Source organism: Stegodyphus dumicola, chromosome 3 (assembly GCF_044657685.1).
Source record: "Stegodyphus dumicola isolate Sdum_Otavi_A_Nest chromosome 3, ASM4465768v1".
Classification (NCBI taxonomy): Eukaryota; Metazoa; Arthropoda; class Arachnida; order Araneae; family Eresidae; genus Stegodyphus; species Stegodyphus dumicola.
The window spans coordinates 171,662,418-171,681,495 of NC_140770.1; the positions used below are offsets into that span (position 1 = coordinate 171,662,418).

Below are 19,078 nucleotides of genomic sequence, written 5' to 3' on the forward strand. Positions count from 1 at the left end.
AATTGATAAATGTGTCAGATAATACTAATTATAGAGTGTATAATCGATAGTTACATCAATCAATGCCACGTTTAGAACTTTGGACTTCCATCTCAAAGCCTTCTTGACATGTTTAGAGAAGCGATAAATGATAGTCAACTGCTTTAATGGAAAATTTGTCGTGTTAAGAATTTATTAAACATACCACATCGAAATACTTGACAGGAGTTGAGAAATTGGGATTCTTCTTGTAGTTAAGAATGATGGAAGACTGGAGTATATGGCCTGCGCACTCGATGTCGACTCGTGGTCTATCAACAGTCATCAGGTGGACACGTTTTAACTCCCGAAGTCCCCAGAACAGCACCTAAATTAAAAATTTTTAATTGGTATTAGTAATAGCTTAAATTATTCAATAATTTTTCCATAGACAGGCTTTTGGTTGAGCAGTAGAAGCATTACTAACGGTAATTGTATAGAAATTAGAATTATTTACAGTGCACATCAATCTTGTCAAGGATGCTAGAGTAGGGGATTTCTGTACGTTAAAGTAACTACTAATGTCAGCTTAGTTGCTTGTTCTGAGTTAGGAACGTTAGACTATGGAAAACATTCTTTGTCATATACATTCTATTGGAATAAAATTGTAAATAAAAATGCAACGTCGCCATGCGACTGAAGATAATTAATTAGAGAAACATTTCTGTCATTTTAACTGTGACTGTGTAATATAGTACAGGAGCAACAGAATATTATGCATTGCAGTAGAGTTACTATTGTTGCGTGCGTACTGGTTCGTAACATAAATGCGCACAAAACCGATGACAACTTGATAAAATTTATTTTACCAAAGGAAACACTTTACAGTTCTGGAACTTTACACACTACTTGTACAGCTCTTTTCAGTATCACACAGCATAATGAATAGTTACTCTTTAAACTACTGAGAACGTTAAACACAACGCAGTGCAAAGCGCATCTAAAGAGCGGAGATAACACGGAGGTATCTTAATACTCCGTACTGACGCTGAATTAAAAAATTACTGAGAAATTGATGCTCTCCCAGGCCTTATATAGTTCCCCCCCCCGGCCACTGAAAATCTTTAGCATCTTCCATTTTTCGGAATTACTGGAAAGGATATGAAGGCCAAATATGGCTACAGTTACATAGAGGATCAATTGTAGTTATTCAGTTGAAATGCTTATTACAGTTTTACAGGGACCGGACCAAAATGTGGCAAAAAATTTTTTTAACAGCAAAGTAATAATTTCGATAAGCTGTACAAGTTGATTTCACTGTAATGGTATCGCTGACTTCAGATAAATTCATTGTTTATTAAGATTGTAAGGTAGTTAATTAATTATCGGTTATTGTCGATTATTAATTATCAATTCGCTGAATAAATATATACAAAGAGTTTGTTTCTGTTAAAATTGAGCTTCCCAAAGTACTTATCCGTAGCAAGATAATTTTTGATGAGTCGCGAAAACTTCTATAGAACGTTTTCCTTATTATTCAATTAAGCATTTTTCTTATAGTGTAATTATATATTCACTTATAATTACGAATTAATTTAAGAGTATCAATTAATTATTAGTAGTTATATGGTATTTATTCTTTTCCTTTTTCTAATTTTATTGCACGAAAATTATGTGAACAATTTAATTTCTAAACGACGTGGTTACAGTTAAGAACATAATGAATAATATTCATGGATAAATTACAACAAGTATCACAATATTATGTCTTTAAAAGAAATGTGCATTTCAATAAGCACAGACAGTAATATTAACATTGCAGTACCTAATAAAGATATCTAAATTTCTGCTTCTGTATATCTTGAATTTCTGCCGTTTTCGTTTGAAAACCTGTTTTTCATCTTTTAAATTGTTCATTTGTGCTTTATAAGAAAACAATTTTTTTCCATCTACATAGATTTCTTTGGATTACTTAAAACGCTTTAAAATAGTAAGTTACGTATTCAAATCACATCAGGGATTCACAAACATAGGCGAATTCCACATAAGAAAAATAATCTAAATTTAAATAAATGTATAGGTACAAAGGGAGTTCGTAACGAGTTTGCAAAAATTTATATATAAACTAACCTTAGAATTTTATTTTCTAGTATGTTCAGTATCATAGCCCTTTTACTGAACTATCAAATTACATCTTCATTTCCAAGGAAAAAGTCTTTTTCTTAAAACATCAAGGTTCATTTTATTTCACTCCTCCTTCACAATCTTCCAGAGTCCATCCAATGTTTTGGGATGCCCCTAGCTTGTTTTAAAAGTGCAAATGCACAGAAATCCAGAGGAGACACATAAGGGGACTTGGGTGGGATGCATTTAAAGGGAATAGCTTCAATTCCAATTTCATTTCTCATTTTTTCAAGAAAAATAGAGCAGTAGATATAAAGGTATGGCTCGGAGCCTTATTCCGGTGAAACCTAACACAGTGAAGATTGGCTAAAGAGAAATATAACCCCACGGCTCAACGAGCGCCACCTAGCGGCCGCCAGAAAAAACTCCGGTTAACAAAGACTATAGCAGTCAGTCGATGTACTGGATGGACTCAAGACACTAAACATGGTGTTCCCCGAGAATTACTTTGTAACTTAAATTTATAATTATAACGCCCTTAATTGTAATGTTTTATCTTGTGTTTTGTTAATTAAAACTATTTAAAAAGGTCAAGTGAATCTTTTGTTTATGGTAGTTTTGGTTATAGAAGGAATTTCCCCTTTAAAAATAGGAGTTGAAACATATTTTTGATAGTAATCCAAATTAATTTTGACATTTTTTACTCTTTCCTTATTTTACATTTTCCGTTATATGAGAGTCCAGTAATAACCATACAACCCTTAGAAAAACTTTCCTTGTTTCCTCTGAATCAACATATTAAGTCTTTTTCTCCTCTTTTTTGGTAGTAAATTGATCTTTCTTTATTGCAATCAGATAAGTATATTCAAGCCTCATCATTTGTAACTATATATTTCCAATTTTCACCTACCAAATAAGTTTTATACAGCAGTTTGCACATAGTTTTACGCTGTGGAACATGTTTCGGCGTTAGGCGACGAACATCATGTTTTTAGCTTTGATTACATTTAAAGCAGATTTTGTAATTTTGCTCACAGCTCCTACAGAGTTATTTAAAGATTTTATAATAGTTCTTTGGGAGGGGGTGGCTGGAGTTTCCCTTAAAACATGAGATGCGACTTTAGATTTAATAAGAACTACACGTACCTTTGTTGGGTATGCACTTTTTGGCTTTTTCCTAGTCAGATGTAAACTTTGATATTTATTTTCTTTCACGTAAAATACGTGACATAATATTAAAACCGTGCTTTCCACATCGTTTTTTAATAATAGAATAAAAGTATTTCTCTTCGGACAGCGCAAAAGTATAACCTTCGATCCATTGTTTACTTTTGAGCGACATTTAAAAAAAAAAAGGATATTTTTAATGCTGCAGACGATAATTAAACCTTGTTCCAGTCTGCTACCAGTCACGTTTGTGTTTCAAAATTGATATTTAAGTTCAAGGAGAAAATCAAATCGTTGCAAAAACGTGTGAACACTCTATGTATTTTTCGAGCTTTGGAAAGGAGAAAGGGGAATGGTTGTTCAGCAGTGGTAAAAGGGATGAACGGAAAAAAAAAGGCTCAGAACCCTTATTCTAGATATTTATTCACTTTGCTAAAAAAAACAAGTATTATGAGATACGCTAAACTTTCAAAAAGCTGCTATGCCTTGCAGCAGTTGTTTTCTTCGACTTGCGTTGAAAAAGACTTAAGAAATAATCCAATTCTATCGTATGAAAAATTGTACGTTATTGATAACAGAAAAAAAGGCTTGCTAAAATAGATTAAGTTACTGGAGCGAATAAATAAATTATTTAAAAAAGTTTTTGCTAGTTTTATTCACAATTTGATTGCTAAGAATTATTATCCTTTCGAGGTGATTCTTCATTTCTTTTCATGTTTTTACTATTAGAGTTTTCTAAAATTTTATAAATAACCCTTATTCTTACAAATACTGTATTAAAACTTAAAAAGATAAATGCATAATACATGTTCATTTGATAAATATGTTCATTTCCATAGAATCACAAAGATGTTATGAATCTGAGAATTAAATTTACAATGAAAACGAAAGGTTATAATGTGGATTATTAAAATATTAACTATTTTAAATTTAATAGAGAAGTCATTAACTTTTACTATTTCGATAATTTTGAGCAAGTTCTTATTAGAAGACTTAAACGCATTATATCAATGCTATGCTAGCACTGTATAAAAAAGGCATGTTGAAAAATACAAATGTAGTCTTTTCACTTCAAACATGTGCCTCAGAACTCTCAATTTAAAACTGCATATGGACCGAATGCATGATCGGAAGAAGTTCTTAGGGCAAAAGTTTTTTTTTTTAACAAAATGAAAATTTTTTTTTAACAAAAGAAATTTTTGAAACTGAATTTTAGTATAGTAAATGTTTATCAAAGTATACATAAAGAGAAATGATAATGATGCAAAAGAAAAAAAGGTTCCATTTTATATTTATTTTACTTCTGAGATCACAAGACTGGCATCTGTAAGAAATTTGTGTTGATTACACGTTTTAATTCAAATGTATTGACAGATAAATATTAAATGCTTAGACCAGTGATTCTCAACCTTTGTGCCGCGGCACTTTTGCGTGCCGCCAAATTTTAGAAATGTATATAGTAAAAATTATAATGGGTTTAATCCGGTACACATGAGACTAATAATAATGGGTTTAATACGGTACACATAAGAATTGGAGAAATTCGGTTTTTAAGACATTAATAAACGCGCCAATTGTGGTGGCGAATACTTCTGTATTTGAATTAACTTTGAACGAAGAGGAAGAACTAATTTCGCTTTCTAATAAACGAGATTTAATTTTAAAATATTCGGAAGAATCAATTAATTCATTTCGGATTAACATTAGATGCGATTATACCATGATGTCTAAAAAGGCTTTTAAAATATTATTACAGGTTTCTACATTCAGATTTTCAATATTAATCAACATAAAAACGGTAAGGAAACGTAAGGGAAAAGTGCCAGTAAGGATCTAAGTCATAATAATTGGTTAGATTAACACAAAGGAACTTGACATAATGAAAATTGGTTGTCGTTTATTTATTCTTATCTTTTGTCATTTGTAGCAGACGATATGAAAGTAATATTGTCATTTTTACAACCAATTATAAAAGAAATTATCAAAAAACATCAAGCTGAAATTTCTCATTAAAAGTATTCTTGTTATTAACTTGTTAATTAATCCCTTAATAAACGTAGTGCTGTTTTTATAGTACATATTGTTTTATTTTACATTCAAAATTATTATCATAAACTATTTTACACAGTGTATTATAGGTAAGTAAACAACTTTTAAAATTATCTTTTCCTCTGTGTGCCGCCAAATTTTGAAATCTTTAAAAGTGTGCCGCGACAAAAAAAGGTTGAGAATCACTGGCTTAGACTGACACTTATTTGAAATAATTCTAATTTGTTGAATAAACAAATGAATAACTTACATAAACTAAAAACAAGCAAATTAAGATAACTTTACAAGAACCACAAAAGACAGGAATAAATAAACGACAACCAATTTTCATTATGTCAAGTTCCATTATGTTAATCTAATCAATTATTATGATTTAGATCTTTACTGGCACTTTTCCCTTCCCTTTCCTACCAGAAACCAAATCAGGTTAAGAGTATTTAAGGTCAGGTTTTTGGACTGTAAGACAGAGCGTGTTTCTACCTCTGGAGACCATGTTACTAGGTTTCAGCTAGTTTAGATAAGACTGCATTCTTCGACTTTGCATTACAGTTGCCAACATTTATATTGTTGCACCAGTGAGAAATTTCAGCCAGCTTCGCGTTAAATCAATTGTGTAGCCTTTGAATACTAGACATAGCTTTAAATTTTGAAATTTACTATTAATTTAAGTTTCATCTTCACAAATGATGGTTGATTTGGATGCACAAGTCGTGTGTTTATGTTCAAGTCGTGATTTAATAAAAAGGTTTGTTTTTAAACCTTCTTAAGACTTATATTATACTTCTTATATACTTCTTATATTCTTTTCAGACACAGCAATAATTCCCTCTTTGTATTTAGTTTATATTACCAAAGAGTATTACACCGTATACGTTATTAGATTTGTGTTTATCGCACATAAGTGATAAGTGATAAGTGACGGTGGACGTGAGCACTGTCCCTTTGCCGTAAAAATTAAGTACAGCACCACGTCCATCCTTATCTAAAGTTGGCTAGAGAGCAGCCTCACGAGAGCTATACATTTACATGTATACTATACTTTGTACTTGGCATTACTGGGTAATACATTAACAAGTAAAACTGTACACAAATTCTATCTGTGTTTACATTGTTGGGAGTGACTTTACATAAAGCTGCGTATTGGAACGTTATAATTGCTCCGGCAAATATGCGAATGTGCTTGTGAGAGTTAACCTGCTGGGGCGTAAACATTTATACACTACAAGTGTTCAGAAGGCAGCCATAACTAAATTTCTGCAATACACGTATGATTTATGCTATACATTACATTTAACTTATTTATGACATTGTAAATTATTATTTGATACGATCTATAATTTGGTAATATATATACATTATGCGATACGACATGGGGCATATTATCTATCAGTTAATGGGCAAAGAATGGTATCACACTTAACATTATTTGACGTTACATTTGCAATTCCTCATTGATATGACGTTGTCAGGAGTGACTTTGCTAGGTTACATATTGGACATATGAATGTTCCGGCAATTTTGCCAGTGAGCTTGGGAGGGCTTAGTTGCAGGGGCTTGTACATATACACTACTGGTTTTCAAAGGGCAGCTACATCTAAACTGCTGCAGTAAGTATATGATATATGCTATATGTCATGACGTGATGACCACGCATGCGCAGTTTAGCCGAACGGCCTGCAACGCCTCTCTCTCATGAGACTTACTAGAGAAGAGTAGTTAGTAGGTGGTAGCGAAGTAACGAAGGAAACGTGCTGTATGTCAGCTTAGATGCAAAATACGAAGTTATACTTGTGTGTTAATCGTTTGTACTTATTATTTTTATTTGTGTGTTAATAAAATTTTGTGCCGTTAAAATGGCTGTTTTATGCAACGCCCACAATACGATACGTCTACGGTAGGAATTAAATACATATCCAGAATCTACAAGCCCGACAAGAAGATTATAACAGTGGTGTCAGAAACAGGAGGATATGTCATTCTGCAAACTTCACGGATAAATGCGTAAGTGAGTCTTCAGAAAGGTAAGAAATTTGTTCAATTTATTTTGTGGTAAAGTGGAATTCAAGGTTACAAAAATGGCTGAAGAGCTAACGAAATCTAAGAAAGAACGGAAAGTTATTCGTTCAGCCATTACTAAAGTAACAAATGCTATTGAATCATTAATTGCAGCCGGTAACCTTGAAGACCTTGAAGAATCACAGGAAATTTTAAAAGTAAAAGCTATTTCTTTGAGAGCGTTAGACGAAAAAATTAAAACTTTGACTGATGTTAATGACATTGAAACCGAAATCGAAAGTGCCTTGGAATACGAAGAAAATATTGCGAAATGGAGCTTTAGAGGCACAAAATTATTGAAAGAAAAAAGAAATAGCAATGATTCGCTAGTTTCTAATGGTTCTTCTAATGATAGTAACAATTTATCTATTTCTGGTGTCGATAAAAGTTCTGATTATAACGTTAAATTGCCAAATATTATGATTGATAAATTTTATGGGAATGCTGAAATGTGGCAGACATTTTACGATTCTTTTGACACGGCAATAAATCAAAACGAAAAACTATCTAAAGTAGATAAGTTTAATTACTTGCTTAGCCTGTTAGGCGGTGCAGCTTTAAAAACAACAGAAGGCTTTTCTTTATCTCCAGAAAACTACGACGAAGCTTTTAAAATTCTCAAAGAGAGATATGGTCGAAAAGATCTCCTTATTAATTCTTACATGCATAAACTTTTAAATTTACTGCCTGTCCGAAGTTCTAATGACATTAATTCTTTGAGGAAATTGTATGATACCTGCAACGTACAAGTAAGGTCACTAAATTCGATAGGGGTCAAGACCGAATCGTATGGAAATTTATTATACCCTTTGTTAATGCAATGCATACCTCAGGATATAACGCTTGATTTTGCTCGTCAAAACGCAGATGAGGAAACTTTTAATGTCGACAACCTCATGAAATTTCTAAAACGGGAATTTGAAAGTCGCGAACGAACTTCATTAAATTTATTTTATTCTAAGAGTCACGCTAATTCTCTTGGAAGGCATTCTCAACCAAATGAAACGTGAAACAACTTCCACACTCGGAATTCATTCAACGCCAACAAATTTGACGCCAGCTATTCCCCTAATGTAAGCAAAATTGCAGTTGTTCGAACTTTCCCTTGCTTAATTTTCGAAAGCGAAAATCATGCTTCGGAAAAATGCGTTATGTCTCCGGAAGAAAGGAAAAAGAGTTTAAGGGCTTCAAATCGGTGCTTTCTTTGTTTCGAAAGGAACTGTAGAACAAAAATTTGCCCTTCTCAATTAAAATGTTCAGAATGTAATTCTAAGTATCATAATATATTGTTGCATGAAGATAAGGAAAGGGTTGCTAAAGAAGAAATTAAGAATAATTCTAACGCCGTAACTGCAAAGATTTTCTTCTAAATATTTTACTGCGAATCAAGAAGTTAAAGAATTAATAGATGACTTGCCAACCGTTAAACTTATATGTGATGGTAAATTAATTAATGCAGTAGCAGATACAGGCACGCAATTAACCGTTGTCAAGGCCAACACTGTACCAGAAAAATACCGTACGCCACATGGAAGTGTTATCCTCACGTCAGCTTTCGGGCAAGCTTTAAAAGCTCCTCTCATTAACCTACCTTTAGTAATATATTCTGAAAATGATAAATTTATGTCACCTATTTTTATAACATGTGCAATGGTGGATAAGTTATGTAATGATTTACTCTTGTCGTTAAGTGCTTTTAATGAGTTAAGGGGAGATGATAAAAGAAAGTTTAATTTTGAATGTAGAAATGTGAACATTGCTACTGATAGTTTCGGTGAAATGCCTTTTCATGAAAATGAAAATTTTGACGAAATACTTAACCATGATAGGGAAAACCTAATTAATGAAAAATGTAGTGAAACTGTTAAGAAGATAATAGAATGTTGTGCTCTTGTATATGAAGATACAGGTAAGGATGATTCCAAAGGTAGCACGAGACACGATCAATGTGTTTCGGATTCAGAACTGTTTCGAATGCAACAAATGAATGACGCATCTTTAAAAACATGCTGGCAAAATGTTAAGAACGGAAGTAATAACTTTATTGTTATTGACAATTTTTTGTCTCATAAAGATAAAGTTCTAGGAGAAAGAGTTTACCAGTTAGTCGTTCCCAAAGAAAGAAGAAAACAAATTTTGGACTTAGCTCATTCTAGCTTATGGGGAAGTCACCTGCGAACCAAGAAGACAGACGAACGTTTGAAATATTCGTTCTATTGGCCTGAAATCAAGAAAGATGTGAATTAATACTGCAGTGCTTGTACTTCTTGTCAACTTCAAGCGAAAAAGCGTCCCTTTGATGAAGTTCCGATTACGCCAGTAACACGTCCTAAAGAACCATTCCAGGTAATTAATGTGGATATCCTAGGACCTGTAGAGCCAATCTGTAGAGGTTACAAATATGTTCTGTGTGCTGTTGATCAATGTACAAGGTGGCCCGAAGCGGTGCCATTGAAGAATTTGAATGCCAAAGCAACATGCGATGCATTGTTGCAAATCTTTTCACGCACAGGAATTCCTCAAATTGTTGCTTCAGATAAAGGAACTAATTTTACTGCTTCGTTGACTCAAGAGTTTTTGAAAAGGATCGGATCGTCCCCAAGGTTCTCGTCTCCTTATCATCCAAGTTCAAATGGCCTGGTAGAAAGATTTAATGCTGTTTTAAAGGGAATGATACATCATACCGTTAGAGAACATTCCAAAGATTGGGAGAAACATCTACCGTACTTACTTTGGGCTTATCGAGAAGTTCCTAATGCTACGACTGGTGTTAGTCCGTTCCAAATGCTTTATGGAAGACGTCCTAATCGCCCGTTGTCTATTTTGAAATCGTCATGGACTAATGAAACTCCTGTTCCTCATGGACAGTTAAGTTCAGTTACCGATTATCTGAATGATTTGAAGAGGAAATTGGAAAAGGCTGCTGAATACGCAGGACTTACAGATGTTGGAAAGCAACAAGCTTATGCATTCTACCGTAACCGAAAGACTCGTCATAAAGAATTCAAGGAAGGTGACAGGGTTACAGTTTTAATCCCTGATAGCCAAAACAAAGTTTATGCCAAATGGACGGGACCTGCTACGATCATCAAAAAGCATACTGATTATAGTTACATAGTACAAATGCCTGACAATTCATCGAAGCACGTTCACGCAAACAAGATACGAGAGTTCAATACCGCCGTGAATAATGTCGGTGTGATATATGATACAGATATTGATTTCGGCGAAGTTGAAAACGTTTCAAGAATTGTTCCACGGAAAGCAAAAGAACACTATTCTAATGAGGAATGTGATTTTACGCACCTTGAACCGCATAAGAAGAAAGAACTTATAGAAATTTTAAAAAGGTATAAGAACCTAAGAACTGGTATTCCGAAAATCGCCAATGTGAGAGAACACAGCATCAAACTGAAACCTGGAAGTATGCCAAGAAAGCAGAAACCGTATCGAATACCTGAAGTTCTAACGAAATGCAGTTGATCGACAAATAGATGAGCTATTGCAGCTAGAGCTAATTGTTGAGTCGGAGAGTGAATATGCACATCCGGTAGTTTGGGTATCAAATAAAGACGGAACTGTTAGATTATGTGTGGACTATCGATACCTGAACTCACAGACGGAAACCGATGCCTTCCCGATGAAAAACACTGTAGACCTAATTTACCAGGTGTCAAAGTCCAAATACATCACTTTGATTGATCTTCTTAAAGGGTACTGGCAGATACGACTGAAGCCCGAGTGCCAACCTTTGACGTCGTTTGTGACTCACAGAGGACAATATGCCTTTGTAGTTTTACCCTTTGTATTAAAGAATGCCGCTGCAACTTTTCAGAGAACTATGAACAAACTTCTCGCCGAACATAAAGACTACGCCGATTCTTATATTGATGACATGATTATATTCCCCAGTGAGTGGAGCATGACTGGCATTGTGAACTATGAACTATAAGACATTTTGACTGTTTAGTTTGAACTTTTTTTGAGCTAAAATGCTAATTTTTTACCCCTAACGTTATGTAATAGGTTTAAAGATTTAGCCAGGGTTTGCTAAAGTATTATGTTTAATTTTAAATCATTGATTGTATTGTCTCGTTTATATGATAACTGCTTATATGATTATGATTATGTGAAGGATTTAAGGTTGAAAAGTTATTTGAATGTTACATCCTTTTAAATGAATAGGATTACTGAATTTATGTTGACGTGATTTTAATTAAAAATGGTAAGAATTGGTTAATTAAGTTCGAAAATTTCATGAATGTTATTTTATTTTTGTTTCAAGAAATGTTTATATATGTGGATTTGACAGGTCATTAAAAGACGCAATCAAATCTTTTCGAGGGGAGGTGTCATGACGTGATGACCACGCATGCGCAGTTTAGCCGAACGGCCTGCAACGCCTCTCTCTCATGAGACTTACCAGAGAAGAGTAATTAGTAGGTGGTAGCGAAGTAACGAAGGAAACGTGCTGTATGTCAGCTTAGATGCAAAATACGAAGTTATACTTGTGTGTTAACCGTTTGTACTTATTATTTTTATTTGTGTGTTAATAAAATTTTGTGCCGTTAAAATGGCTGTTTTATGCAACGCCCACAATACGATACGTCTACGGTAGGAATTAAATACATATCCAGAATCTACAAGCCCAACAAGAAGATTATGACACTATACATATGCATATTTGCATATTCTTGATTTTACCTTTTATTATTCGGTGTGGTCTAGAAGTTCAACAATATGTACACTGCTCAAAAAAAAAAAAAAAAAAAAAAAAAAAAGGGACAGTCCTATAACTCCCGATCTACTGGGCCGATTGACAAAATGCAAATAGCGTTCTTCATGTCTCGAAAGCGCGACTTAGGATATATATTAGATTTATATATAGCACTATTCTAACATAGGTATTTTGACACAAAATCGGACTTTTTCTGAAATAACATACCCTTTTTTTTACATATTTCGATTCTACGACTCAAATTACGCCTAAATATGAAATTTTGTAAAATTTGGAGCGAAATTTACGGAGAAAGTCACAAATTTATGTTGGCACTTTTTTGTCAGTTTGCGCCAAGAATAGTTCACTTGGCGAACTTCTTAATATATGGCAACCTAGTTTTCTTTCCCGTGAGAGGAAAAAAAGTCACCATCGTTCCTTTTTTCCAAATAATATTCTTTATATTATATTTTTAATTATAACTTATTATTTTAAGTAATTTTTTTCTTTTTCGAATTTCATTTTAATTGTTTAAGTTGCATGTTTTTTTTTCGAATAACTGTTTTCAAAATTTCTACTTACCTATTCGAAATGCGTAATTAAAGGTGCAGCGTTTATTTTTTTTCAAATAGTTTTCTTTATGTATATTTTTTGTCATAGTTATTATTTTAGGTAATTTTTAAATTCTTAACCTTTATTTAAATTGTTTGTGTTGCATTGTCTCTTCAGATAATTGTTTTAAAATTTTCTATTTATTCCTTCGAATTGAGCATTTTAAATTTATTTATTAGTATAAATTTTCCAGAATTTGATTTTATTTATATGAATTGCGTTTCTTTCGGAGGAATACTTTGTAACCCAGACTACAATGCGTTTGAAAAAACTGCATATATTAAAAGAGAAAATACAGTAAAGCACAGTTAACACGCCTTTCAATGTTCCGTTCAGAAAAGATATATATAAATAAGTGAGACATTTAACTTAGGATTGCGACATTTTAACTTAGGATGACTTGCATACACTGCTTTAAACAGTTTTATCATTGTGCCCATTGCTTTACACAATTTTATCCTACATATGGCTTCTTAAATGTTATTCATATTTTAGTCAAGTATTTTATTTTTGAAATCGTAAGAATCAAATATCATAAGATTAAAAAGTTTTAAATTAAAAAAAATACAAATACTAAATTTTACCGTAAAATTTATTTTTTCTTCAGGCATTCTACTTTATTCTTGCTCTTTTTCTTTAGGCATTCCGCAAGTATATTAAAAAGCATCCAAATTTTCGAAATATCTTGATATTTCTGACAATCATTTAAAATAAAGTTATCGCCTTCCATTTGATAAAGGCCCACAAACGGCCGAGCGGTAAAGTCGCTGAACACTGATAGTTCACTCAGGGGTTCGAATCCCGGTAAACGGGCTGGTTGCATGGGCGTTTTCGTGGATTTTCTCATGTGTACCGTGTATGCCAGCTGATTTCCCTTAGAAAGTTCTTCACAAAGGCATCCTTCCTTTTAGGCAGATAACCCTGCTTTGACGTAACTTAATAATTCAATTCAATCCATTTCATCAATATTTGGTCAGAGTCTTTATCAGTCTTTAGAGGCTAAACATTTTGAAGGTATGAGATGAAAGGAAAGACTGGTTTCATCAAGAAGTTTTGGTTTATTTAATTATGACAAAGCCCACTAGGGCTATCTGCCTAATGGGAGGGATGCCTTCTTGGAGGACTTTCTAAGGGAAACTGGCTCGCATACACGTTGCACATGGGGAAAACAACGAAAATGCCCATGCAGCCAGCCCGTTCGCGGGATTCGGACCTCGGACAGAACTACCAGCGTTCAGCGACTTTATCGCTCGGCCGCTGTTTCATCAGGGGAAAAAAAAATATCTTTAGGTGACATCCACATACATCACTGGATAAACTCCTGAATCTTCAAATAATTCGAATGAGAAAATCATGGGATTCTCCATTTATGATACGATATGATGTTCTATAACGTGATTTAAATTTATACAACCATATAGTTTAAAACCAGTCCCTCTTTTCTTTAATCTACAATGATATCGTTTTTGTCTTTTCTGTTGACCACAAGCTCAGTTGATGGTATTTGCTGGTGTACACGTCCAAGTGTTTTTTCTTTGATGGTATTTGCTGGTGTACACGTCCAAGTGTTTTTTCTTTGAACACCTAAATTCTTTGAAGTATCCTGAAAGTATATTCAAAAGCGTGCAACTTTTTGAAACATCTTGGTATGTCTGACAGCCAAATTTCCCTGCAAATTTTTGCTTACTTTTCTCCCTAATTTTCTTCTTTCCTTCTACAGTTATTTCCAGTGCACACACAAGAAAATTAAGATTTTTCGATTGCTAGACTTCCATAAATTTTGCATTCTTGTCAATTTTTTAAAATATCAATTACATGAATTGCGTTTCAGCCGAAGACAGCTTTTCATTTTCTAGTCATTTTAACTAAAAATAAAGTTTAAAGCGAAGTCCAAAGGATAAATATTTTAATTAAAAGATTTTTTCTAAATGACAAAGAAATAAAACAGTCCAGCAGGGTTTATTCTCTAACACCGAGTAACCCAATTCTTATATCGGCTGAAACAATCAAAATCATATTAAAGATCATGTTTTCTTATACAATCTATAACGCGAGAGAAAAATTAGCTTCTTAAAACATTCTTTCTAAGAGGATTAATATAAAAGATGATATTTATATATATATTTTTAAAGCTGGGACTTGAACCAAACTGTAAAAGTTTTAAAGTTTAATTTACATAGTGGTTATAATTAAAGTTCTAATTTGAAATAGTCATAATAGGAAAACTACCGAACCAAATGTTATCAAACTTGGGAATCGTGTAAAGGAGGTTATGGGAATTTATTTTCCGCGGGAAAAAAAAAAAAAAAAAATTAAAAACTTACCACCAGGGGGAAAATGGCGCTGTATACAAGATTGTTAAATGAAATAAGACACGAAAACATCTGTTTAAAATGTGTTTAATATTTTCCGAAACGTGTTACAAAGCATGTTCAATGTAGCGTCCAGCATTTTCCGAAAGCAAGTTAAATCCTGTTACTGCATTCTCAACAGCAGCGCTTAGCATATCAGTGTATCACATTTTTCATTTCTGCCAAATTGTTTAGATTATCACCATAAATAGTTCTTTTGAGAAAACCCCATAGCTAAAAGTCACAGAGGTTGAGGTCTGGTGGGAAGAGGGGAAATATTGGCCTATAAGACGTTCATTTGTGAAATGTTGCCTAAGTAACTGTGCGGCACACGTGAGGTGGGAGCAAGCCCTGCATAAAAATCGTAGTATCTAAAATGCCACGTTACTGCAGTTCATGTATCACGAAACATTTTAACATTGACTCTAAGTGAGCTGCAATCACAGTACTCCAGCTGTCGACTGCTATTCAAAGAAAAATGGTTCAGTTATAAAACTACCTGTCATTCAACACTAAACGGTGTGGAATGACTGCTATGCAATCGAATGAGAAGGAGAATGCAATGGAACTAGATAGATAACATGAGGGATTTCTTTGGCTCAAATCGATTAAAAGCGTTTTGCATCAGTATGTTTTAGGGCCGAATTCAGGCTTCAAAAATTACAAATTAGCAATCTGTAAGAAAACGATTTCCAGATTGTACGCACTTGTGCGAGTGATTTGCGATCTCACATTTTCTAATCGCTAATTTATGGTTGTCACGGACGAATTTCTCACTTACACGGATGGCGCACTCGACTTTTATCGAATTTAACGCTTTAAATGGTAATTTGCCTACTTCAAAGTTTCTTAAGGGTATACAGCATATTAAATCCGTGTAACAAAAGGTTAAGTTAGATTCCGACCCATATTTCGTTTAAAAATATTGCATACAGCTCCATTTCCCCCCTGGTGTGAGGTTTGGAACTTCCGTTTTTTCGCGGAAAATAAATTCCTATGACCTCCTTTACATGATTACCAAGCTTGATAACATTTGATCCAGTAATTTTCCTTTTATGACCGTTTCAATGTGGAACTTTAATTATAACCACTCTGTATATTATTAAATTTTAATTTGAAGCTATGCGTTACATGTATACCATGCGTAAATTTTTAGCTTTTATGGAAAAATAAAGAATCGAAGCAAATATACTTAGAATAATGGACGAAATCTGAAAAAAATTCCCCTCCCTCCGAAAATCAAATATTGAAACTTCGACCTTGAATTTATTGGGTTATCGTTAGATTAGTTAGTTATTTAATTACAGCAAAGCCTCGAGGGCTATCTGCCTAAGAGGAGGGATGCCTTCGTGGAGGACTTTCTAATACTGGGTTATCGAAATATTTAATTTGACTTATCTTTTAAGTCCTGTGTTCCGACAACAATTCCGAATTACTTAAGCTGAAGTAAACCATTTAGTATATATTCACTGTATGTTAATAAAGTAATCAGAGTGTAATAAAAATAGATTATAGAATTTACGCTGATGCAACTTTTTGTCTGACTGCACAACATGTAATGGAAGAGAAGGCTTGTAGAGTTCTGTTTTTGACATGCCTCTAAATGTAGATATCATATTCCTTTTGTCTCTTTAATGACAAAAAACTTTCTTTTGAGAGGCAACTTTAGTTTCTGGGAAAGAAAAAAAAATCATAAGAAGACGAATTTCAAGAACATGCAGGATGATTGAATACACATTTTTATTTTCGGAACACAAGCGGTTCTCCGACTGGTTATTGAATAATGAAAACATGCATTGTCATGCAATAAAAAACATTTGGAATACGTTTTCTGACTGAAAACGTAAGATTAAAAGTCATCTGCTTAATTCACAGCCATTTACAAGTCAACTACTCGGGCAATTGCAGAATCGTTTTGATCCTGAGCTTGTAAGACAAACGTAATATCACTGGATTTAAACACTTCTTTAATCTTCCGAAAACGTTCCTTCTTTATCTCATATTCGAAGAATATTAAGTGAATATAATTATTGCAAAAGAAATTGAATATTCATTTGCACTACGGCTTGGTAGTTTACTAACGAGTTAAACAAAACTTAAATTCTGCTTTTTGTGTCTAAGAATACAACAATACTTTAAATATTTACAAATAAAATATTAAATTGGAGATTTAATTGGAGCCTCACCAGTTGCCTAGCATTTGAAGATTGTTAAATACTACTTGTTTATTGCGAAGTCTAACCCAGGCTTTTACATGGTTGGTTTTCGTAGTTTTCTAGGTTCTCTTTACAAAGGTTCTCTATGAAAGCATCTTAACCAAATAGCTCCCATATTCTTTCTATGTTCAAATAGGCAACTAACCTAGTTTAAGCGCGATTTCCAAGTGAATTTACTAGCAAAACCCGAATACTCATTAAAAATCATGTAGCTTGCCAATCGGGAGTAACAGGAAAGATACGGCACCAATAATTGAATTGCTGTTACGGTACGCTGTTTCTAAACTTAGATGGTCATTCCTTAATTAAAGTTACCCACCAGCGGCCGAGCGGTAAAGACGCTGAACACTGGTAGTTCGGTCAGATGTCCGAATCCCGCGAACGGGCTGGCTGCATGGACGTTTTCGTGGTTTTCCCCATGTGTAACGTGTATACGAGTCAGTTTTCCTTAGAAAGTCCTCCACGAAGGAATCCCTCCCTTTAGGCAGATAACCCTCGTGTGCTTTGCCATAATTAAATAATCCAACCCAATCCAATCCAATCCTTAATTAAATATAATTGATTTGTAACTTCTACTAGAGCTGACGGTGAGAATTGAAGTGTAAATAACTAATATCGTGTGCAGTCTTGATTAATATATAATTAAAAATATTTGCATAGAAAAATATTTTTATTCACAGAAAGACAGACATTTTAGACAGAAAGTTTTTTAAAATATTTGCAATTACTTTATAAGAAGGATTTTTTAATAACCTTATTAATTACTTATTATATTACTAATGATTAGGATTCAGTTCTTGACAATTACATTCTAAATTAGAATTTTAAGGATATAATGAAAATACGCTACGCACAAAAATACATTTTAGGATAAAAAATTAGTTGATTTTTTTATGTTTTAAAACTTCTTAAATTCATTTAATAAACATTGTATCCTCGTTGTTAATTGAATACAGAATGTTGTGTGTCGTTTATATAATTATTCTTACTTGTCCACAGAATCTGCTGACTTATCCAGCCAATAAGTAGCTGCAGATCATTTCTACATAACCATTGAACTTCCATTAATCCAGTCTCTAGAGAGTTTTATGTTTATATCACAATTTGACTTTTATAAAAATGATTATTCTAAATTGTATGTTTCTATAAAAATATGCTGTACTTTAAAAATATGGATGATAGTATCAGCCGCTCTTTCAGCCACTTCATAAGCAACAGTTTCTTTAGAAATAAATTATGCAGTTAATGTCATAAAATATTTTCATAAAATTAAAATAAACATCAAACGAAAAATCTCAGTTTTAGACACTTCTATTTAAACAAAGTTAAAATAAAGTAGCAGACGATAAAACGCCGAAGGTAAAAATTTACTCTTACAAAAATTTACTCTTATTTTTTTTTAAAAAAGGAAGAAACAGAGAAATTAAAAAAAATAGTTAAAAATTTGAATAATATCTGTAATTTAAAAAAAAAGCTTTTCATATAGTATTAATAAATATTTATTACGCATCATTGAGGGAAAATATTTCGTATAATTAATTCTCCGTAAAATTTTACTTGAAATTTAAGGTTAAAAATAGCTGTGGCAATTCACTGTAACAAAAATCCATAAACCACATTTGGCGTTATTATCGCTCAAAAAAAAGATGCCAAATTTCAAAACGCGAAAATATGTAAATTCGTGTATATCTTAGAAAATTTTGAATAAAAAAGTCTAATTTTTTGCAGATATGCTTAAAAATACAACTACTTTAAGATGATGGTAAAATTTTTATAGGTTATAATTCAAAATTTTTTTCGAAAAATTTATAAAAATTATTTAAAAATAG

The 19,078-nt window shown here is 32.9% G+C and overlaps 1 protein-coding gene across 1 annotated transcript in view; it reads right to left on the reverse strand.

Moving 5' to 3' along the window:
- LOC118186930 (otoferlin-like) overlaps window positions 1–19,078 on the reverse strand; it is a 963,443-nt gene that overhangs the window by 127,368 nt on the left and 816,997 nt on the right. Inside the window, exon 29 of the mRNA XM_085813615.1 lies at window positions 185–346. Coding sequence (XP_085669741.1) covers window positions 185–346 — 162 coding nt within the window. The remainder of the gene's footprint in view (window positions 1–184; window positions 347–19,078) is intronic.